A 25,041-nucleotide genomic window follows, 5' to 3' on the forward strand; every position below is an offset into this window, starting at 1 on the left:
AGAGCAGATCAGTACCCACCCCTGGTGTGACTCCTGAATTTCCCCTTTGGAGATAATGAGGGTCAGGTGTTTGTATCTATAGAGAACTCTGCTGGCACGAGCTGTTACTCTCTGGAGAAGTGTGGGGGAAGGAGTCAGAAGGGCTGAGCTCACCCACTGGGTCTACCACTGACTTGCCAGTCACTTCATCTCCTGGATTATCCATTTCCTCATCCGGGGCAGGACTACTAATGTCATTATCATCTCTGGAATGCAACAGATTTTGGTAGAACAAGTAGGCTGGACCCCAGCCACACCATATACATGCACAGTCACCCACCTCCCTCCAAAGAAAAAGAGAAGGGCCCAGCCATTGACGGTTAACAACTTTTAATCAGACAGGAATCGGTGCATCATTGAAGACCACATTGGTCGCCTTTTCTTCGGCATTCCTTTCACATACCAGGGGCCCAGGAACTTCATCTGGAAGTCATTTTTCTTGGGGGAGGGGGTTTAAAGCATGGTCAGTGGTCAAGTCAGTGCTTTGTGTTTTTGTTTGCATGTTGGTTTTTGTTTTGTCTTTAAACTTTTCCCGGCGAGTCATATTTACATTTACAGTACCTCTTAGTGATCAACAGAAAACAAAAAGGCTGTGTCACCAGGGATACATTACCCCAAGTGGAGAAAGGCTGAGCTTCAATATTTATATATTTATACATATATATATATATATATATATATATTTAATGTGTATACACAGATACAGTTTTCTCTCTTGAAAGTATTAAAAAATTGATCAACCTTCAGTCTATAAAAAATACCTACTCTACAAGATAGAAAAATCTCTCCTCCAGTATATACTGATTTACACCCAAAGCTTTTCCAAAAATGTACGAGGCAACATCTTGAATCTTGATGGGAAAGGAGGGGGTGTGCACACATACCCATACTCACAGGAGGGGGAAATACTGATTGGGGAACAGGACAAGTTTGTGAAAGGGAAGAAGGGAAGGCCTCATGGCTCAGTGCTCAGATTCAGAAGGACTGGGTATAATCAGTCTCCCCTGTGGCGTTTAGGGTACACACCTTGTGGAGTCTCCAGGGGGACATGCCAAAGCATCAAGTGATCTGGTGGCAAACTCATGAAAAGTCTCAAGGAATCTGGAAGCACAACCCAACCCAGGCCATTGGTGGGGGTAGGGACTGGGTGGAGGGGGGTGAGAGGTAGGGAAGGAATGGACAAGAAGGAGGCAAATTTAAGAGACCCAGTAAAGGAAGAATTCAGGGAAGGGGGAATTTTTTAAAAAGTACGTTTCACAAATATTCAGGGATGATATTTTTCCATTCAACCTTTGCCTTTGGAATGCCACTGTCAACTACTCCCAGTCACCCGTCACTTTCTAAGGCAGGAATTTGATCAACTCTGGTCTCCCCCTCCTCTTGCCAAAGACACACCATGGTGAAGGAACAAACTATTCTTAAGGAACAAGAACAAAAACCAACAAGATGGTGGATAGGTGGGAAGGAAACCCAGTTCAGAGAGTTGATCTGCCTGTTTTATGGCACCTTAAAGTGTATAACATGAAGCCCAGAAAAGTCCACACTTCTGTGGTGCAGATGTAGAAAACTCCTGTGTTCACACTGAAAAATTACTATGTAAATCAGATATGGGTGTGCTCCCCAAAGCAGCAGTGGCTGTGGTTATTCTACAAGCAGCAGGATAACGCACACTAATCATTACCTCTTCAAGGCATGTGTCAATGCTCTCCTAAGCCTTGCTGGGAGGCTGGAGTCTTATCATTTGACTGTCTAGAGACTCAACAGTCTAAAGAAGATCCTAAAAGCCAGCCAGTATTGCCTAGGAGGAGATCTCAGATGGCCCTCTCCAAGCCTTTTTGTATTTAAAAAACAATTGAGCCATGATTAATGTTAAAGTATCCAATGTGTGTGTGTGTGTGCGTGGGGAGAATCTAGTCTCCTAAATATCTGAAGTTAATTTCCAATGAATTATCTTCCCACCACCATCAATCCACTGGAATGCTGGATAAGGCTGAATCCCTAATGTTACTATTGTCCGGGGTGGGGGGAGGGGATATCAAGGTACTTACAGTACTCAAACCAGTAGAATGGAGGTACTCTCTCTCCTATTTTGAAGAAAAAGAACTAAATATAAAACCAAAAGCCTATTCTCTCAACTGATTTTGAGAAGAATACAAGCTTCATATCATAGAAATAGTGAAGATGAGCTGGAGAAGGGTTATTCTGTATAGTTTCAAAATATCACTAACAGAGCCTGCCCCAAAAGGATTATTGTAGTAAGCTACACTGCCCCCAAGAAGATCTCAGCCATCGGGGCCTGAAAGGATTCCTGACTAGGCACCAATAATCCTTGAATCCTGAACATAATCCTGAAGGTCCTCATGATAATGTTTCTTTGTCTACACCACAGCAAGGGACAGGGTGAGGCAGAACCTTGGTTAAGGTGCAGCGTGCCCAATTTTTGCTGTGAGATGCATGCCTGAGCAATTCTAAGGCTACACGGGCGAGGGGAAGTATGGGAAAGGAATTGGGGAGGGGGAATCTGCTACCAATCTGGTTCCAACAGCCGGTAAACTAAGCCTAGCTCCTCTCAATCTACCTCAAGACAAAAAACAGGCCATTTACAAGAGTTCATAACCACATTTCTACTTTAACCCACTGTTTCATCTGGTCCCTTCCAATGCCCTCTAGTCATCTGTAATTCCATCTCATCCATCTCACCCATCTCCTTCACGGCTACAACTGTATTTGCTCAAAGCAGGGAAAAAGGAGCTGGGTACACTGCTGCAAACACACTTTTACATCTGGTGTGAAATAAAATCAACTTGACCTCAAACAGGAACTTCCTGGATCACATGTGTCACCAATGGGTTCAAAAAGAAGGCAGAATACACAGCACATGTCTGAAGAGGAAGTCTAACAGCTTCCTTTCCCTTTTACTCTGCTAAAAATCAGACAGTCACTTTCCAAGAACGTTCCTTGAAGTGTGAACTCAGAAGCCAAGCAAGGTTTAAGGGAGGAACCTCACTGCACAAGCACCTTAGAAACACTGAGTCAAGACACAATTCACCTGCAGACCTGCCTGCACATCACCTGTGAGGAAGACTGGCCCCAAAAGAGCTGGATAGAAGCACGAGCATTTCAGAATTTAAGTGGGCTTTGAGGGATTCATAGTGGACTGGTTCACTGGAGTCAGAAGAAGTCTCTCTAATTAGTCTATCTAATATGGCAAGATGCTTGGAGAACCTTTCTCTCTCAAGAGAGAAAGGAATCTGCCAGAATAAAGGTGGAGAATCAAATCACACTCATCGAATCATTGCCTATTTCTCTACCCTCGTACTCAGATGGTGCCACTGGCAAGGAGGCAGTGTTCTTCCTCCTTCCCATTTCTCCATCTTCCCCCTGCTTCTGGTTCTGCTCGACTATATTCCCTTTCACCCTGCTAAGTCAAGCAAGGGTAGTACCAAACCAAAGCTGTATCTGCTTTTCTCTCAATTGCTCTGGGCTGGTTCAGGCAACGGGATGTGATCCTCCTTGCCCCTTGATGGAGATGAGACCTTAGTGGTCTAGAGAGCTTAGCAGGGCCTCCTGAAGCTCAGAGCAGCAAGGTCACACCAGGTCACCAGGATTGGAGGGGCAGCATTTCATTCCTTTACTTCACTTCTAAGATAGAGGGGTTGGTTTCCATGATCGCCACAATGATTCTGTCAATATAGTCCTGGAGACGGAAGTTGATCTCTTCCTGTTTTTGAATTGCCTCCATCAGCTGTAGGGAAAATGAAGAAGCAAGTTACTATGAGCCTGGGTTTTTCATGCTGGGAGATCAGGCTGTGACCCACAGTGGGTTATGGAGGATTTCAGAGAGGTTACTGAGGACGAGGGCTACGGAGGTCCAGATAATTATCTGGTGGAAGCTGGAACAGCAAATGGCACACCAGGCAACTATCCCTTGGGCCTTCCTTGTCTCTGCCCACAAAGGCCTCCAAGACTATACAGCCTATGAAGACCATGGGAGCTGTGAAATGCCCCAAAGTTGTCTGACAACACTAATTACGATAGTTGATATGTGTATAGCACTTCAAGCTTTACAGAACATTTTACATTTGTTAATGTAGTTGATTCTCAGAATAACTTTGTGAGGAAGCTACTATAAGCATTATTATCCCCATTTTTTAAAACTAGGCCATAATTTAATTGGTAGAGAGAATTTCCAGTGAAGAACACAAGTCAGCACCTTCTCATCTTGACACTGAGAAATTCAGTGACTCACCTAGGGTCACACAGCCTGTAGGGGGTTAGAGGTAGGATTTGAACCCAGGCCCTCCTGACTCAAGTCTAGTTTTCTCTCCACTAAGCCACATTGCTCCTCCTGATTTTACAGATGAGGAAACCAAAGTTGGGAAAGGCACAAAGTGCCTGTGGCCACCCAACTAGTAAGTGTCAAAGCAGGATTCTTAGCAAAGTCTCTATGGCTTCTGAGTCCAGTTCTCTTACCACTACATTTTTCTGCCTCTATGAGATAGCTGAGCTTTGGGGAGGAGTTTTAGGGAGAGTGGTGAAGGGTACTGGGGAGAAAGAGATGTTGTACTGGATTTAAAAATACTTAAGAACCCTTCACATAGGTCATTCTAAGTTAACACCAAATATTTCATTATCTTTCTTTCTCTAGTCCATATACATATTCAACAAGGGTGTTCATAGTCAACTGAGATGATGATAAATTTATTTGATTTTAAGACACCATCTCATCACTCAAACTTAGTGAAAACCTGAAAGTGGTAATGATGCAGAAGTCTTTGGAATTCTCATCCATGTTGATATCCCTGAGAAGTTTGGAGAAATATGGTTTGGAAGCTGGCTTGCAAGAGAAGTCAAAAGTGGCCAAATAGCACCCTCTTCCACTCCAGCAATTTCTTTTATACTCCCTTTTGCTCTTCTTCAACTGTTAACAATGTTGGCAATCAGTCAAAAATGTAGGAAACTCTAAAATCAGAAGACTGAAATTGGTGCCCTCTAGTCTCCCATCTCCAACTGTCATTAGACACTTTGAACTGGATGTCCTGTAGACACCTTAAACTCAACATGTCCAAAACTGAACTTATTATCTTCCCCCCCAGAAAATGTTCACCTCTTCTTAACCTCCCTATTACTGTCAAGGGTACCACCAACCTTTCAAAACTAGCTGTTATCCTTTACTCTTCACTCTCTCTTACCCGAAATCTGTATTCAATCTGTTGCCAAGGCCTGGTAATTTTACCTCCATAACATCTCTGACATGTGACTCCTTCTCTTCTTTGACACTGTCACCATCCTGGTGCAGGCCCTCATCACCTCATGCCTGGAATATACTGGTTATTTCCCTGCCACAAGTCTCTCCCCCATTCCAGGCCATCTTCTACTCAGTGGTCAAACTGATCTCCCTAAAGTTCAGGTCCGACCATGTCATCCACAGTCCCCTACTCAATAAACTTCAGTCACACCCTATCACCTCCAGGATCAAACATGAAATCCTCTTTCTGGTGTCCAAAGGTGTTCATAATTTGCCCTTCCTCTACTTTTCCAGTTTTCATACAACTTACACTGTACCCCCCCTCCCAATCTATAATCTGGTGACACTGGTCTTCTTGCTGTTTCCCAAACTAGACACTCTTCCAACTCCAGGGCCTGGCTGCCCCCCATTCCTGGAATGCTCTCCCTCCTCATGATGAACTCTTGGCTTGCTTCAAGTCTTTCAAATTCTAGTTAAAATCCCATCTTCTATAGGAGGACTTTCCCAGCACCCCAAATGCTGTTGATTATCTCCAATTTATCCTGCATCTATTCTTGTCTGTACATAGGTGTTCGCATGTTCTCTCCTCCATTAGACTGTGAGCTCCTTGGGGGCAGGGGCTGTCTTTTACCTTCATTTGTATTCCCAGCACTGAGCAATGCTTGGTGCATAGCAGGTGCTTAATGAATGGTTACTGACTGGTGATTTTCATGTAACACTAGCAGTTCCCATGTAAATGAAAGGCCAAGACAAAACTGCATCTAAAATCATAATCACAAATTAAGTGGGACAAAAACGCACACTAAACTGAAGAGCAAGATTACAAACATCATCATCTAAGCTCCAACACTGTAGTTTTGGTGGGAATGAACATGAGGCAATGTGACTTAGTGGAAGAAGAAGAGGGATAAGATTTATGAGGCTTGAGTTTTAGTCTCCTCTCAAGCATTTATTGGCACTGAAACCTTGGGCAAGTCACTTAACCTCTTTGAGGAACAGTTTCTTCATCAGTAAAAGTGAGGGGACCAGACAAATAATGCTCAGGGTCATTCCGTTTGCAGCATAACTTGATGGGAAGACAAATGGCTTAGGGGCTGGACCTCCAAAAGTATATTTACAACACTGATTCACTACCTCATCTCGTGAAACAGAGCTGATCTCAGCTGCCAGGGACTCGGAAAAAGAGGCAGAGAAGAGGTTCTTTGCGCCTTGGATGCTGAGGTTTATAATCTGCCCATTTAACTCATCATTCTGCTCCTTTAGATTTCGATTATCCTGGTTACAAGAAAAACATTAAACCATCAATTTGATCCTGTTTGAGGTACTGAGTCAATCCTGAAACCATGTTTAACTCTACATGCTGCAGAGAAAGAAGTCGTGGGAAGTTAATCACTGATAGAACAGAGCTAATACAAATGTTATTCTTTTGGTGACCAATTTCCCTGGATACAGGTCAGATATTGTCTGGGGGGAAGAAACCAGTGCTGAGGCTGAGAGAGAGAGAGAGAGAGAGAGAGAGAGAGAGACAGACAGAGAGAGAGAGAGAGAGAGAGAGAGAGACAGACAGAGAGAGAGAGACAGAGAGAGAGAGAGAGAGAGAGCGAGAGAGAGACAGAGAGAGAGAGTGAGAGAGACAGAGAGAGACGCAGAGAGAGAGAGAGAGAGAGAGAGAGAGAGAGAGAGAGCCCGTCCTGGAATCTGAGGCTGAGAACGCTAGCAGGGAAGAGCAAATGAAGACAGACATTTCTACATAAGCTTTTAGTGGGGATTCCTTCTTGTCTTTGGTGACAAAGTTCTGCTTGCCCTGCCTGCTCCAATACCTGCTTCAGCCTTCGGATTTCTTGCTCCAGCTCAGTCTCTCGTGTCCTGCTGTTGTATTCCTGGAGCCCTGTACTGCTGCTCCGACCTCGTCTTTGCTCAGCTTCAAGCTTAAAGAGCTGTAAGTGCTCCAACTGTTTCCTGAGGTCTTCAATCAGCTGTAACACAACCAAAAAGATGAATGTTTCAGGGAAGATAGGACTCTAAAAGCCCATGGAGGCTTTACAGAGTGAATTCAAATAAACCTTAACTGGATTTACCTCTATTCATACTTTATTTTGGATGCTATATTTCCAGAAGTGAAAGATAAGTGTTCCCCACTTCCACCCCAACATAGACTTCAGCCACAAAAGCATACTAAAAGTGAGATGTAGTAAATACTGGCTAAAATTAATTACCTTTTGCATTGAGACACAACATCACAAACCTGAATTAGCTTTGATACCAGCTAACATTGGTTGATAATGTAAGAAGATACACAGATAATATTGCCTTCCACGTCCTAGAATCTCATGAGAATCCAACGTAGATGCCTGTGCTCTGATTCTTTTTAGGCACATACTACTACTACTGGTCATGGCTGACCTCAGATTTGTGCCTGCTGATTTTTTACTATGTTCAAGTCTGGCATTGAAGGGGAAAGATAAGAGCTTGTTTTGAGACCATAGGTAGCTGTGGGGTTGATGGGATTCTGATAAAGGTCTGAAGGAGGTCAGGCCTGATGGGTAAAGAACAGGAAAAAGGGGTGGCAATGATGCAGGGATAGAAAACAATCACTAGTTTGGAACTATATGGATTGAGTAAATACCAGTGCCAACACTGTTCCTGCCTCAGTGGGAATACTTTCTATTACAGATGACAGTCATTGTTCAATACTTTACTGATACATCTTGGGGTATGATATTTGCTGTTTGCTGGATTCCATGGAGGCAACATTCATATACGACTATTCTATAACATTCTCACCTCCTGTGTTGACTCCTTGTCTTTCTGAAACTGATGCCTTTCATGACTCAGTTTGTCTCCCATTTTCCTTTTGTTTTCCTGCTCTTCATTGAGTTGAATGGTTAGGTCTTCAATTTCATCCAGCAATTTCTCCTTTTCCTGAAAAACAAAGAAAAAGCAAAATCCCACCCCACCCCCATATACTACATTAAAACTGAATCAAAACAAAGAGACATTCATCTCACCAAATATGATCCTATTCATTCAGTCTGGTAGGACTTATTGTATATTCAATTAGAATTTCTTCATCTTCCATATTTACTGGAGGCGATTTCTTGATTAAATTACACTAATCGTTTGTAATTAGGAGTCACCTTTGACTTTTCCCTTTCCTTCATCCTGTATATCTAGTCAGTAGCAGTCTAATCCAATAATCCAAGTTGAGATGATTCCACCTTCACAATATCTTTTATATCTAACTTATCCTCTCAACTTCTACCACAATGCCCCTACTATTCAGGCTCTCATTGCTTCACACCTAGATTATTGTAATAGCCTCTCAACTGATCTAATACTTCCTTAAAACCATCCTTTACAGAACTTCAAACATAATTTTCCTAGTATACTTCTCTAATCATATCACTCCTACTTAAAAATCTTCAGTGGCTCCCTATGACCTACTGAAGAAGTATAAATAGATTATACTGGTTTTCAAGGGTCTGTCCAATCTGGTTCTACAGTACCTTTTCAGTTCCATCTCATATAGCCCCCCTTCATGTACTCTATGCTCTAGCTGATCTGGACTGCTTTTAGTCCCCTACTCTTCTCTCTCTGTGTGTGTGTGTGTCTCTCTCTCCCCTACCTTCATGCCTCTGCTACTGCTTTCTATCAGGCTTAAAATCGCTTCCCCCAGCCCTACCGCTCCCTTTCCTGTATCACTTGTCTGCTGAAGCCTTTCCCCTCCTTCAAGGCCTAACTCAAGTATCACTTGCTTCAGAAAGCTTCCCTGAATATCTTTCTCCTTGCCCTTTACTCTCTCCTGATGAAAGAGCTTTCTCTTTCCTCAAATTTTTCCATAGCACCTTGCTTGGACTTGTCTCTTGCAATGATCTCACTCTCCTTCATATCATAGACGTTTGAGTACTTGTCCTTCCTTTAAGTTCCATATCTATCTTTTTATCTTTAGCATCCAGCACAGTGCTTTGCATAATATACATTTGTTGAATTGAATTTCTGTTCATGGAAGGGCTAATATTTACCTGGTAAAGGCTCAACCCTTTTAGGAGAAGCATTATATAAATGAAACAGCTCTAATATATTTGTGCCTGCCTCACCTTCACAATATGTCATTCACTGATTTGTCCATGATGTACATAATTTTGTGTGTACATGTGTAGTACGTGTGTATGTGTGTGTGTGTGTGTGTGTGTGTGTGTGTGTGTGTGTGTGTGTTTAGTTGAAGATTTCCAGAAAACTGAGACCGTTCTGGATAACCTGCTTTGGATGGAACCTAAGTGCTACTGATAATGAGTTAAATTATTAATAATAACTTTTTTAAGAGGGTGGGGTGAAATGGGGGTAAGAATTTCACAGTACATTACTGATTTGTTTTTAAAGGCAATATCTAACCCAGGAAGCTTTTTATTATTAAGTTAAGTCTGTCATGAGGTGTTAGGACTTACTCCATTTCCCAGAAGCAGTTAAAGGGTCCCAAAACGAACGGAGCAGATTTTGGTTTGTACCAAAGTACAAAAGGCTCGAAAACAAAAAAGGTTCTCAGAGTTAGATGTAGTGTTAGAAGGGGCCTTCCCTAACACCTGACCCAAGCCCCTCATTTTATAGATCCTGGAGGATTTAGATTGCTTGAAGAACTGACTAGAATGAAAGCCACTCTAGTTTGATCTCTTGAACCCTCCAGATTCTAGAAGATCTCCAAAGACTGTCAGTGTTAAGGCAGATTTTAGGGCTGCAGTCAGGATCACATGGAGGAGGAGAAGCAGGGAAGGAGAGAAATGAACTATTTGGAACAACTTGAATTTTTAAAAGGTCATTGTGAATTTTAAAATGATCCTATTATGCTTTTTGCTATTTTTGTCCTTTAAAAGTTCAAGGAGTATAAGACACTAGATCTGGGGTTGAAGTTTATTTTTGTATTGAGAAAGAGCCCTTCCCCATCTCCCTGAAGGCAGTAATCATTTTAAATTAGTTTGACCTTCTGAAATTCACCCTTCAAGTAAAAGTTGGGGATCAAGCAAGACCAAGGTATCTTTCCAAGTGTCAGATCCTTCATATTTCAAGGCAACATTAATAATACACAATCATTTGCTTTTCCACGAGCTGGGACGGGCTACACTGAGACAGGAAGAACATGAATCGGTGAGACATCTGGTCTGAGTTAAGGAGGCACCTATAGGTATCCAACAGTGAAGATTCTGTTCAGTGAAGCTCCCTAGCCTCTATTCGGGATCAATCCTATGTCCATCGCCTCATCTACTCCATGCTTAAACTAACTGAGTGATTTGGTCAGGGTAACATCACCACTAGTGGAACCTTTTCATGGGAATTCACTGTTTAGTACCTCCATGCTTATACGAGCCTAATCGCCATCACTGCTTCTACCCCAAAGCCTGTGCCCTTTGGCTATAACAGAGGTGAGAGGGAAGACATATTCTGACATCTCAAAATCGTATGTGTAAGCAAAGAGTATATTCTGGGGGCTTAAAATACTTGCTTCCAAGTGAGTTTACCCAAAGTAGTCCTCCTACCTACAACTGTAACAAAGTAACCACATACTGTCCATACTTGTATCCTTTGTTCCTTTGTCTTTTTGCTATTCATGCCTTTCCAAACTCTAACACCAGATTACCACCAGCTTCTCAGTTTCTACTCACTTAAAGAAGTTATATGACTAGGAGTAGCTAGATGGTGCAGTGGATAGAGCACCAGCCCTAGAGTCAGGAGGACCTGAGTTCAAGTCTACCCTCAGACTTGACACTTACTAGCTTGTGACCATGGGCAAGTCACTTAACCCTGATTGCCCCACCAAAAAGCAAAATTAAAAAAAAAAGTTACATGACTGCTGATTTGAGTCTACTATAAATGTTATGTTATCTAACCTCATTTGGGTCCGCAGGGCTACAAGGAAATTCTTATACTCTTCCCTAATAAACTCTCTAATGCTCTCCCCATAGCTTTTGCTCCAAACCTTCTCCCTCCCTCCCAGAAGAGGATTTTATCTCATACTTCACTGAGAAAAGAGGCCATTCATGGTGAGCTCCCTCTTCTCAATTCCACATCTCAAAACCCCTTGACATCCTTCTACATTCTCTCTCCCTTTGCTCCAAGTGTTAGAAGTGGCCTTTCCCTTTTCCCCTTACCAAAGCCCCTTTCTCCACTCATGTCCTTAATCCCCACCTGCCCTCCCATCTGTTCCCGCACTTTGCCCCTAAAATTATCCCATCTAATATTCAATATCTCCTTATCCACTAGATCCTTCCCTGTAGTCTGTAAACATGTTCACATCTGTCCTATCCTTAAAAAAAATCTTCACTTCACCCTACTATTTGCTTCAGCTATTCTCCTATAATTCCCCTCTATTTCTCAGCCAAACTCCTAGGAAAAAAATCAGCTGCACATGTTTCCTCCATTTTCTCTCCTTTTATTAACTTATTTTTAATTATACTTTATTTTCTTCAATTAACAAACATTTATTTTCTCTCCCTCCCATACCTCTCTTGCTACCCCTACCCACACCCTGAAAAAGAAGAGAAAACACAACTCTGTAGCAAAACAAATTCCCATATTGGCCATGTCCAAAAACCATGCATCTCATTCTGGATGTTTAGTCCATTAGCTTTTGGCAAGGGGGTGGGTAGCATTCTTTACCATCAGTTCTTTGGAACCATGATTGATCATTTCACTGATTACAGTTCTTAAGCCTTTCAAACTTGCTCGTTTTTTACAGTGTGGTTGTTATGGTATAAATTCTTCTCCTGGTTTTGCTCAACTTTATCCCACATCATTTCATACAAGTCTTCCACGGTTTCTCCAAAACCATCCCCTTCATCATTTCTTACAGCAGGGCTTCTTAAACTTTTTCCATTCACATTCTGGTAGTGTTTGTTGGCATTGCGTGGCCTGAGGGCATGTGCAGTGCAAAGTGCCCATGCTTTGTGGTCAGAACCAAGGCTGCAGTGAAGCTGCATGATGCAATACGGGCAAGCACTGCCAGAAACACCTCAGATTTGTTACATGTTTGATTTTTAATTAATTTTTGGTCATTGTGCATTCAGAAACCTTTTACTGTTGCCACATAGGGTCCTGACCCACAGTTTAAAAAGTGCTGTCTTAGAGCACAATAGAATTCCATAACCTTCATACATCATAATTTATTCAGCCATTCCCCAAATGATGGGTACCCTCTTAGATTCCAGTTCTTTGCCACCACAAAAAAGAGTTGTTACAAATAAATATTTCATACATTTGAGTTACTTTCCTCTTTCTTTCATCTCTTTGTAGTATGGATATAATAGTGGCATTACTGAGTCAAAGGGTATGCACAATTTAGTAAGTTTTGGGGGATAGTTTCAAATTACTTTCCAGAATGGCTCTACCAGTTCAAGCTCCACCAATAGGACATTAATGCGCTTTTTTCCCCACAGACCCTCCAACATCTGTCATTTTCCTTTTCTGTTAGGTTTGCCAAAGTGTGAGATGGAACCTCAGAGGTTCTTTAATTTACATTTCTCTCCTTATTAGTGATTTGGAATACTTGTTCATATTGCTATAAATAGTTTAGATTTGTTCCCTTACAAGCTGCCTATGCCAATTATCAATTGTGAAATGGCTCTTATGCTTACAAATTTCAATCAGTTCCTTACGTGTCTTAGAAATGAGACTTTTATCAGAGAAACCTGTTGCAGAATTAACTGTTTCCCTACTACTCTAAGCCACATTGGCTTTGTTTGTGCAGTAACTTTACTTCTTAACTCCTCATAATCTGGCTTTCTCAGTCTTCATCCTCTTTGCCTTCTCTTGAAACTTTTGACAGTGATGACTACCCTTTTCCCTGGATAGCATTTCTTCAACCTAGGTTCTTATGCCACTAATCTCTTGCCTTTTCTCCAACCTGTCTGGCCATGCCTGTTACTTATGCCTCACGATTCTCTGTTGGATCATCATACATGTCCTACCCCTCCCTCCATCTTTGTCCTGAGCCATCTCTCTATACTCCATCTCTTGGTAATTTCATCAGTTCCCTATGTTAATGACCCCCCAAATTAATATATTCACAGTCTCAGTCTCTCTTATGAGCTCCAGTTGCCCCATTACCAACTGCCTATGCGACATTTCAAATTGGATGTTCTGCAGGCATTTCAAACTCAAAATGTTTAAAGCAGAAACCATCTTTCCTTCTTCTTCCTAACTCCCCCTTTTCTGCCAAGGATATAACTAGTCACCCAGGTTCACAACCTTGGTCATACTTTGTTCTTCTGTCTTCTTTGTTCCCACTTTTCAATCAGTTGCCAAGTTTTGTTGATTCTCCTCCCACATCTTTTGCTTCCCTCCCCTGATATCCACTCCAATAGATACCATCATAGTCCAGATCCTCATCACTTCTCACTTCTCAATTCCTCTGAATTGGCTTCCTTGCCTTGAGTCTCTCCATCTTCAATTCATTCTCCACACAGCAGCCAAACTGAAATTCCTAAAATACAATGTCACTTCCTTGCTCCCAAAATCCCAGACTCTGAGTTGTAATCCCAGAGCCTGCCTCATACGAATGACTGTACAGCACTCTCCCTTCACCCACTCCATGTTCTAGCCTGTACATGATACTCCATCTCCTATCTCCATGCCTTTTCACATGCTACATCCCACATCTGAAATGAACTTCCTCCTCATCTCTGGCTCTTAGAACCCTGAAATCCCTTCAAGATTCAGCTCAACTGTCAACTCTCACGCAAACTTTATCTTGATCCCACTAGTTGCTAGCATCCTCCCCTCTACCAAAACTACTTTGCATTTACTTTTTTTCTATTTATGATTTGTCTACATGCTAGTTCTCTCAATACTTCCCGAGGACAGGGACTATTTCACTTTGTTTTGTATCCTTCAGGTCTATCACAGTGCCTGGCACTTGGTCTGATGTTTGGTAAATGCTTGTTGAATGAATGACTGAGGCTAAATCATTGCTGCATCAGATGAATGTGAAGCACCGCTTTCAAGCTACCTTTCTTGGGCAAGGGAAGAGTTTGTTCCTGGGCCTAAAACATACATAAATAGGGAACTCCATACTGAATATCTCTCACCTCTTCTAGTCTCTCGATATTGGCCTTCAAACATGGGGTGCAGGATCTCAGCTCACTGTTTTCATCATCCAGCTGCTGTAATCTGTTAGAAAATAGCACAGGCTTAGAATTTCATCATTTGCTTACCAAAAGACAGAAATTTATGACAAAAGTCCCAGAGAACATAGCTCTTTCAGAGATGTGAAGTTTTTGTTAGTCTTGTACACGAGATACTCTAGAATCCAGAAATTCTCATCCTTCCCCCAAAATGACAGCCACTATTGATTAATGCAGGCCCACTAAATTACTGCAGATTTTTTTAATGTAGAGAAAGAAGTTAAGACAAAACTTTTTGTTAAGAACTTTTGAGTTCTGGGGGCAGAGCCAAGATGGCAGGGTGAAAGCAGTGACTTCCTTGAGCTCTCCCCCAAACCCCTCCAAATACTCATAAAAAATGGCTCTAAACAAATTCTGAAGCAGCAGAACCTACAAAAAGACAGAGTGAAACAAATTTCCAGCCCAAGACAACCTAGATGATTGATCAGAAAGGTGTATCGCGCCAGGCTCGGAGCACAGCGCAGCGCCGGCACGCAGGCCGCAGCAAACCTGGAGCAGGCCTCAGAGGACTGAACTGCGGGCAGCTGTGGAGGTTTCCAGAGTCCTCAATCCACGAATGCCAAAGACAACTTAGAAGGTCAGTGGGAAAAGTCTGTTTCTGTCGGTGGTCAGAGAGGAAGGCAGGGTCTCAGCTCCATTCCCCAAGAGCCTGGCCCTGGACGGGCAGCTGCTTCTCGAGCTTCCGGCCCACAGACTGAGGGGGAATCTAGTGGCTGATCAGAGAGGGACTGCAGAGATCTCTTTGCCAGTGCTGAGGCAGGAATCTCTTGCTTTGCCCGTGTGTGGATCTGGGTCACAGTTCTGGGTGGCAGTGCTGGGGTGAGGAGGAGCGCTGGTGTGGTGGAGCTTGTAGTGGCTGTGGAGAGGAACCCCTCCTCACAGTTATGGGACAGAAAGGAGTACTTGTGGTCACAGGCCAGGAAAGGAGTAAACACCTCGCCCCTTATCATACCACCTTGGAAGAACTGAAAATTTACAGGTCCCTACAAGTATCTCTGAAAACAGCTATACAAACCCCTGAAGCTTGGGACAGTACACTCTCCACATTGGAAGCAGACTCTTACCTTAACAAAGAGTTTAAAACTCAAGTAATTGGCTGGGATCATGAGCAAGCAGCGCAAAAAGAGTCAGATTATATTATCTTACTTTGGTGAAAAAGAAGATCAAAATATACAACCAGAAGAAGACAACAAAGTCAAAGCTCCTACATCCAAAGCCTCCAAGAAAAATATGAATCAGTCCCAGGCCTTGGAAGAGCTCAAAAGGGATTTTGAGAAGCAAGTAAGGGAAGTAGAGGAAAAACTGGGAAGAGAAATGAGAGTGATGCAAGAAAATCATGAAAAACAAGTCAACAGCTTGCTAAAGGAGACCCAAAAAAATACTGAAGAAAATAACACCTTAAAAAAGCCTAACCCAAATGGCAAAAGAGGTCCAAAAAGCCAATGAGGAGAAAAATGCCCTAAAAAGAAAAATTGGCCAAATGGAAAAGGAAGTCCAAAAGATTACTGAAGAAAATACTTCCTTAAAAATAAGAATAGAGCAATTGGAAGACAGTGACTTTATGAGAAATCAAGACACTGTAAAACAAATCCAAAAGAATGAATAATTAGAAAACAATGTGAAATATCTCACTGGAAAAACAACTGACCTGGAAAATAGATCCAGGAGAGAGAATTTAAAAATTACTGGACTATCTGAAAGCCATGATCAAAAAAAGAGCCTAGACATCATCTTTCAAGAAATTATCAAGGAAAACTGCCCTCATATTTAGAACCAGAGGGCAAAATAGAAATGGAAAGAATCCACAGATCTCCTCCTGAAAGAGATCCCCAAAGGAAAACTCCTAGGAATATTGTAGCCAAATTCCAGAGTTCCCAGGTCAAGGAGAAAATATTAGAAGCTGCCAGAAGGAAACAATTCAAGTACTGTGGAAACACAATCAGGATAACACAAGATTTAGCAGCTTCTACATTAAAGGACCACAGAGCATGGAATATAATATTCTGGAGGGCAAAGGAGATAGGATTACAATCAGGAATCACCTACCCAGCAAAACTGAGTATAATCCTTCAGGGGGAAAAATGGTCATTCAGTGAAATAGAGGACTTTCAAGCATTCCTGATGAAAAGACCAAAGCTGAATAGAAAATCTGACTTTCAAATACAAGACTCCAGTGGAATATGAAGAGATAAACAGGAAAGAGAAATCATAAGAGACTTATTAAGATTGAACTGTTTACATTCCTGCAGATGATATTTGTAACTCATGAGAACTTTGTCAGTATTAGGGTAGTTGAAGGAAAAAAATGTACGTATGTATATATAGATAGATAGATAGATAGATAGAGGGCACAGGGTGAATTGAAGATTAAGAGGTCATATCTGGAGAATAAAATTAAGGGATGAGAGGATGATACTCGGAGAAGAAAGGGAGAGGTAGAAGGGGGTAAATTATCTCACAAAAAAAAAACAAAAGAAAAGTCTCTCACAGTGGAGGGGAAACAGGGGAAGGTGAGAGGGAATGAGGGAATCTTATTCTCATAGGATTTGGCTTAAGGAGAGAATAACATACACATTCAATTGGGTATGGAAATCTGTCTTACCCTACAGGAAAATAGGGGGAGAAGGAGACAAGAGAGCAGAGGGGTGATAGAGAGGAGGGCAGATTGGGAAAGAGGGTAATCAGAAGCAAATACTTCTGAGGAGGGACAGGGTCAAAAGAAAGAACAGAATAAATGGGAGGGCAGGATAGGATTAAGGGAAATAGAGTTAGTTTTTCACAACATGTCTACTAAGGAAGTGTTTTGCATAACTGCACATGTACAACCTATATTGAGTTGCTTGCCTTTTCAATGAGGGTGGGTGGGGAGGGAGGAATGTGGAGAAAATTTGGAACTCAAAGTTTTAAAAACACATGTTTTAAAAAAATGTTTTCACATGCTACTGGGAAATAAGAAATACAGGAAATGTGGTACAGAAGTCTATCCTGCTCTACAGGAAAATGGAAGGGGAAGGGGATAAGAGAAGGGAGGGGGGAGAGACAGAAGAGAAGGCAGACCAGGGGAAGCGGTATTCAGAATGCATGCCATCTTGGGGTGGGGGGAGGGGTGAGAAATTTGGAACTCAAAAACTTGTGGAAGTGAATATTGAAAACTAAAAATAAATAAATTTATATTAAAAAAAAAGAACTTTTGAGTTCTTAGAAAGTTCTTATAAAACAGTTCATTTAACTGAACTTTTTTTTAACCCTCAATAACACAACTTTAATTAGCGCCTTAACAAGAACCCTCTCCCCCCCACCCCATTATAGTCTTGCCCAGGTTTCAGAAAATAGTCAACACTTTTCTCCTGTGGTAAAAGTCTAACCTTTTGTTGCTTCTCTTCCCCCCTGGGAGTTCTGGGACAATTCTAGAATGACAAAGACCAAAAAGCTAGAAAGCTACTTCATGGGCAGGAGATTCCATTGCTATTATTCAGGAGGAGCTTAGCTGCACCTCTGTGTCTGTTCCAGGCCTCTGGGGCTTCTGTCTGTACAGGATGCTCTACTGTAGCTTGGTCCTGCGAGCTCTAACTCTAGAAAGAATCTGTGTGAACCCGCCTAAGGAAAAGGCTCCCCCTCCTCCTCCAAGGTGACCTAGGAATATATATCAAAGTGATCTCTAAGATCCCTTCTCATTCCAGTTTCTAGAACTATAAACCCTCCACTTCCCCATATGGTTATGGCATAAGGCTATGTGGACCACTACATATTGTTTGTCCCTTCATAAACTCTAATGTTAAAATAAATATATTTTCCTCTCTGCTTTTTTACTATAGATTTACAAAACAAGCTACAGTCTGGAAGATGAAATTCTTGGCAATTTACAGAGAGAGGTGAGAAGGGTACTACTGACCCCGTGCTTACCTCAACATTTTCATATAAGGCTGTAACTGAATTGAGATCTTTACTGACAGCAGTTGAAGGACGTGTTTACAGGCTATCACTCAAGTCATTACCTTGAGAAGCTCCCATCTGGATCTAGAAGTTCTCCTTTGAGATTCAGGATGGTCTTCCACTGTCCCCTTCTCCCTCCTCACTGCCTCCCCCTATCCTCCGCCCCTCAGTCCAACTCACAAAAATAGGAAAGCAAGTTTTTTAGGTTCCCAATAGCGTAAAAAGACTATTTCCCTGGCCAATTCAAATACCTATCCTGACAGGGATGCTCTTTTTTCTAATGATGACAGATCACTGATTTGTATTAGCTTCCAAACAGAATCATTTAAACAAAGTTATTGATCCATTTTGTTTTGACACAACAGACATTTCCAACAAGCAGCCAGACAATCTCCTCCCCTACACAGTACATTCCCTGACAAGTTACACAAACTGACTAAAAGTACGATTTTTTGTTGATGGCACATGCCGCTTTTCATTTCTGTAGTTTACTGATTGCTCATAGAAAGAAGGATGCATGTTTAACTTTGAGAGTATGGTACGAACATTGTAAATTGGATAGTTTTGACTATAGACAAAGTATTTCCTCACCCAAATTCCTTTGTTTTTACTTTGATATCTCTAAAGCAAGGTTTGGAAAATATGCACATCAATACAATGTATGTATGGAATAGCAAAATTTGTTCAATCTTGGAACACACCTCCAATAACTCAGATTATAGCACATTCTCTCTCATGTAATCACATTCACTTGGAAAGCATCAAAAAGAAAATGCTATTTGGCACTTCCAGAGGAAATGCATATTTGTAGCTTTGTATTTGCATAGTCCCAGAAAGAAATCTGTTCCTTGTTTTTATTCTTAATTATATTTCTTATAAGAAACACTACATCTCAGGGTAGACTAGCACAGTGGCCTAGGAAACTTGAGAGTTCAACACCAGGGATAAAAGGTCAAAGGCTGAACACACTGCCTTCTTGATAAACCCAGCCTCACACAAGATCTTTAATCACAAATCAAAACTGTCCTTTAGTGAAGCAGTCTTAAAAACTGCTATCTCCCTTTCCCCATTTTACAATGATTCTCAGGCATAACCCTCAGTTAGCAATCCCATTTCTATAAAGGTGATGCAAATGGCCTGGAGTTATTCCAATTTATAGAAAAAGAGAAATTACTAGATGTGTGAAAAAAAATCCATAAAGATGGGAAAGGTAACCAGGAAAGCAGATTTTAGGGTCCTACTCTTTTATTTAAATAAAATTAAAAGATTTCAGTACACAGTACCAGTTAAATGGTTGGACTGAAAGGTACACAGCATACTTCAAACTGAACTAAGATCTTCTATTATACAAATCTGATTCATATTACATTTCTCATTATTAATACTCTTATTTTTATCATGCCATACCTGGCTTGGAGATTCTCAATCTCAATGCTTTTTTCTCTCTCCATCTTGCACAGGAGTTCCTTCTGCTTTCTGATTTCTTCAAGGATCATCTCATCAGCTCTCAATTCCTGCTCCTTTAATTGCTCCTCAAGGGCATTGGCTCTTTAGAGACAGAGAGGAGAGGAGATCAACATTTCTCAAAAATCTCATTTTAGTTCAGCTTGCTTCCTTCTCTCTCCCAGGAACTCAGAAGAAAATATTTGCATTGTCAAAGAGAAACCATTATAATTCAAAACAGCTTGCTGCAAAGGTCATTCAAGATAGATAAATGCAGTAGGTAACTTCATATGGATCTGATGGGCTTCCAAGGCTTTTAGATCAGACCCAAAGCTTAAGCTGTACCTAAGCAGACTAGAAGCTAGGTTTTCAGTTGCTTCAGTTCAATATCAAAATGAGGCTGGTACAAAAAACAAGAGTCCAAGCCTATGATTTGGAAAATAATGACAAAAACTCAATGACTCCATACTTTCAAAGCAGAACTCATTATCTTTTCCCTCAAACCCACTCTTCGTGTTAACTTTCCAGTTTCTGATAAGGGTATTTATCACTAGCCTTCTAGTCACTCACATTCTTTAAAAACAAACAAGCAAAACACAAAATCCTTCTTCTGTGATTTTAATTTGATTTTAAAAAGCAATTGTGCCATGATAAATCTTATGTCTAGAGATATAAAAAAAACACTTTTGACTAAAAAACACAATTTTGTAAACAACTCTTTATGAAGCAGGAAGAGAGCCCTCTGAATACCAAAGGTCATTAGATTTCAGTCACCGATGTTCACAACCTCAGAATTATCTGTGATTCTTCTCTCTCCATGACCTCCATTTAGTTGCCAAGTTTTACAAATTCTCATCCTTCCCATGTTCTTCACTCACACCAGAAACACCCTAGTTCAAAGTGACATCCCATTAACTTCAGTCTCCCTCTTCTCCCAAGCCTTCCCTCACAGAGCTGCCAACCTGATATCCCTAAAGCACCACTCTGATCATGCTGCCTCCTCAAAGAGATCCAGTGGCTCTCTCCTGCTTCTGGGATGTAAAAAACAAGCGCCCCCCCCACCCCAACTCCTATGCCTGGTATTTAAAGCCCTTTATCATGTGGTTCTTGCCTTCCTGCTCAGGTTACTGTATGACTCCATCCCTTGATGCACTGAACACTATCGCCAAGTTGCTCTTCTTGCTCTCTCTCCCCTCCAGTACTAGAGCTCCTGTCTCTGTGATTTAAAAGGACTGCTCCTCATCCTTTCAATTTACTCCCCTCTCCCTTCTGCCTCTTCAAATTCCAGTCTTCTTCAAAGCTCAGTTCAGGTGTCAACTCCCACGAGGCCTTTCTTGATTGTTAGTTGTTACACCCCACTCTTTCATAAATACTTTCCATTTACAAACATGTGCATATATTGCTGCCCCCAGTAGAAGATAAACTCCTTGAGGGTAAGAGCTGTTTTGGTTTTGTGTTTGTTATCTCCAGTGCCCAGTACAACACATGACATAGAATAGCTGCTAAAAGAGATGTTTCATTGCTTGACCGGAGTTCCTCTGGCTAGAAATTCAAAGTTGTTCATTATCTCTCTCTTTTTTTTTTTTGTGATGCAATTGGGGTTAAGTGACTTGCCCAGGGTCACACAGCTATTAAGTATCAAGTGTCTGAAGCCAGATTTGAACTCAGGTCCTTCTGACTCCAGGGCCAGAGCTCTATCTACTGCACCACCCAGCTACCTCTGTTCATTATCTTAATAGGTTGAAACACCCAACCAGGTTCTGACAAGCTGTTAACAGTCATTGAGACTCATGTTAACAGTCCTTGAGACTCATAACCCTAGATCCTCTCCTGAGTTTGAGTTAATTTTCCTCTATGGAATGGAAATAAAACAAGTAAGCACTTTCCAGTGTAGTAAGGAGTGAGTGAATCAGGAGACCGTAGCCAACTACGTTCCCTGGCCCCACTCCCACCCCCCTAATCCATTAGAATGAAGTTACAAGATGCAAGAACTATTCCCCTTTAGACTCTGACTGGCTCACCTGCATATGAAAGGGCTAGGAAACTTGAGGGAAGATTGACAAAGACTAAAAGACCTGTCAAACTCCTGAAGAAAAAGTAGACTGAGTTATGGAATCAGTTTAAAAAAAAAAGAGTCAGCTTTGGAGGAAGAACCAAGCTCTTGAGGAAGGTTCTTGAATCTTTGCCTTCACTTTTTCCCTCGTGTCCCTTAAACTATGAGAGGATTTCTTCTTCTTTTCTCTTCCATTGGCAAGAGCATTTTGCATCAGAAGCATATTGCCATAGAAAATATGTCTACACTCAGCCTGAAAGCATCCAGCTTCAGAGTCAAGTTATAAAGTGAAGTAGAAGCCAGCACATGGAGCTAGGATTCTGCTTGGAGGACAAACTGCCTTGGGGCCAAGCCTCCAGCCAGTACTGGGGTGTGCACCAGAGGTGGTAGAAGGTGACTACACTCAAGCAGTGAAGCAACACCTGTGGAGCAGCCTCTGCTGGGGCCCAAGGGGGCAGGTTCTAGCAGAGGCTGCAGATGGGAAGGGTTCGAGGACATCAGAGGTAGCTCCAGAGGTGTGATGCCTTACCCACATGGGTTCCTCTGTTCCAGAGGATCCATGTGTATGAGTACCTGTCCCTTGTGAACTCTGTGTGTCCACTCTCCACTGACCCCAGGCCTGAGGCTGATGGGGGAGATCACTACTCTCCTTATTCTTCCTTTTCAGGAAATGCCTTTGCTTAACTATCACAATGGTGTGGGTTTTCCTGAGCCATAGTCTGTAATGTGCATCCAGAGGGCTGGATCCTGGGGTGTTTTTCTCCACTGAGGGATGTAACTGTGAGTGTGAGTTGGAGGGGAGAGGTAGGCCAGAGGGGTGAAAAATTAAAAAAAAATTCCTCTTTCTTGAAATAGTACACTCATATGTAAACAACAGTATATGATGCATTCCAATTCTTCAACGGTTGAAGAACAAATTGGCCTGTTCAGAAGTTAGAAACTAAGAAAAAATAATTGTGGGAGGGGCAGTTAGGTGGTACAGAGGATAGAGCTCCAGCCTTGGAGTCAGGAGGACCTGAGCTCAAATATGACCTTGACACTTACTAGCTGTGTGACCCCGAGCAAGTCACTTAACCCTGATTACCAAAGCAAAAAAACAAACCCCTCCCCCCCAAAACAAATTAAAAAATTATTATGGGAAGTTAAGTATCTATAGGAAAGAGATATAAGTCGATTCCATGATAACCCTTGCAAACAAATACGAAGCCGTTCTAAAACCTCATTTGTTATGGAAGCTACTGAGTTTGAATGGGAGAGTCCTCATGCTCATAATCACTACATGGTATACTCTTTGGGGAGAGATTAAAGGAAATGGTTTTTCTGCTTTTTTGGGAAACTTCCCAAGGCAATTCAATACAGTGCACTGCTCTACCTAGGGAGCACTTCAAAGCTATAGGCAGACTGATAGAAATACATTTCCAAAGTTCTGGTAAAAACCACTCAAAATGCTAATGAATGAGTAGGTCTGGTTTGTTCCATAGTTATGGTCTTGAAAACCTGTGTGTACATCAACTTTGTGGCAAACCAGTAAAAAAAAGCACTTATTAGTGCTTTACTATGTGCCAGGTACTGTACTAAGTAAGCACTGAAGACATAAGTGAAATAACTAGGTACATACAAGACACACAAAAAGTAAGTGGAAGGCAGCCTCAGGGAGAAAGGCATGAGTACCTGGAGGGAATGGGCAATAAAGGATTTCAGAATATGTGATTTGACATGAGTTTTGCCAAAAACCAGGGAAACTAAGAGCTGTGTTGAAGAAGGACAGCATTCTAGGAATGGAGGGGTGGGGTGGGGAGGAAAGCCAGGGCAGAGTTGTGGAGTTGGAAGATGCCATGTTGTGTGTGAAGAATAATAAGTGGCCCAGGGCAGCTGTGTTATAGAGTATGTGGAAGGAAGTAAAGTATGAGATTTGAAAGGTAGAAAGAAACCAGGTTATAAAGTTTTAAATCCCAAACAAAGTATATTTGATCCTAGAGATTATAGGTAGCCACTCCAATTTATTGAGTGTGTGTGTGTGTGTGTGTGTGTGTGTGTGTGTGTGTGAGAGAGAGAGAGAGAGAGAGAGAGAGAGAGAGAGAGGGAGAGAGAGAGAGAGAGAGAGAGAGAGAGAGAGAGAGAGAGAGACAGAGACAGACAGAAAGGTGACAGTCGAACTTATGCTTTAGGAAAATGATGGGCATGATTGCAGGAAGGATTAGACTGTGCAGAAGTTGAATTGGTGGCTATTACAATAGTCCAGAGGAGAGCCGATGAGGCCTTGAACCACGCCTGTGGCTACATAAATAAAGAAAAGGGGATGCACACAAGAGATGTCATTAAAGTAGAAATAATAGGGTTTGGCAATTGATCAGATATGTGAGGTGAATGAGAGTGAGGAGTTAGGGAAGACACCTAGATTGTGAGCTTGGGAGGATGGAAACGCCATCTCCAGTTAAGAGAAGTGGGGAAGAGGGGAAAAATAATTAATTCTGTTCTAGACATGTTAAGTTTGAAATACCTAGGAAATATCCAATTGGCAAAACTGTCACTCAGGACACGTGTGTGTGTGTGTGTGTGTGTGTGTGTGTGTGTGTGTGTACACACACATATAGATAGATAGATTGGCTAGGGCCAGATATATAGAGATAACAACTATATCCATCAGAATTGATGAAATTACTAAATGAAATAATATAAAAGGAAAAGAAAAAAGTGAAAAGTATTCAAGACAGAGCCTTGAGGGACATATCCAGTTACTGGATGTGATATGGGTGAAGAATCAATAAAGCAAACTGAGGAGTGGTCAGACAGGAGAACTAAAAGAGAGCAATATCATGAAAATCTAGAGAGAACAGAGGATCCAGGAGGAGAAGATGATCAAGAGGGTCAAATGCTACAGAGAGAATTCAAGAAGGATAAGGATTGAGAAAATGCTAATAGATTTGGCAATCAGATCATTGGCAGCTTTGGAGAGGGCAGTTCCAGGTGAACGCTGAGACTGAAGGCCAGATTGTAAAGAGTTTAGCAGTGAGAGGAGAGGAAATGGAAGCACCTTGTAGAGATGGCTCTCTTAAGAAGTTTAGCTAAGGAAGAGATGAGAGATACAGGACAGTAACTAGTAAGGATTGTAGAGTCAGGGGAGGGTTTGTTAAGGATGGTGGACACATGGATGT

General features: G+C 41.7%; 1 protein-coding gene across 2 annotated transcripts in view; it reads right to left on the reverse strand.

The window, feature by feature from the left end:
* Positions 1-352: 352 nt before the first annotated feature.
* The window catches only part of RAB11FIP3 (RAB11 family interacting protein 3), a 166,305-nt gene continuing 141,616 nt past the window's right edge, over positions 353-25,041 (reverse strand). For both annotated transcript variants that reach the window (XM_021006707.2, XM_021006706.2), the window contains 6 exons: positions 19,798-19,938; positions 14,362-14,443; positions 8,072-8,209; positions 7,108-7,263; positions 6,422-6,562; positions 353-3,784 (listed from right to left, as the gene is read on the reverse strand). In XM_021006707.2, coding sequence (XP_020862366.1) covers positions 3,671-3,784; positions 6,422-6,562; positions 7,108-7,263; positions 8,072-8,209; positions 14,362-14,443; positions 19,798-19,938 — 772 coding nt within the window. In that variant the 3' untranslated portion in view covers positions 353-3,670. The remainder of the gene's footprint in view (positions 3,785-6,421; positions 6,563-7,107; positions 7,264-8,071; positions 8,210-14,361; positions 14,444-19,797; positions 19,939-25,041) is intronic.

The sequence above is a fragment of the Phascolarctos cinereus genome, unplaced genomic scaffold (assembly GCF_003287225.1).
Source record: "Phascolarctos cinereus isolate Bilbo 61053 unplaced genomic scaffold, phaCin_HiC Scaffold_4;HRSCAF=312, whole genome shotgun sequence".
Lineage (NCBI taxonomy): Eukaryota > Metazoa > Chordata > Mammalia > Diprotodontia > Phascolarctidae > Phascolarctos > Phascolarctos cinereus.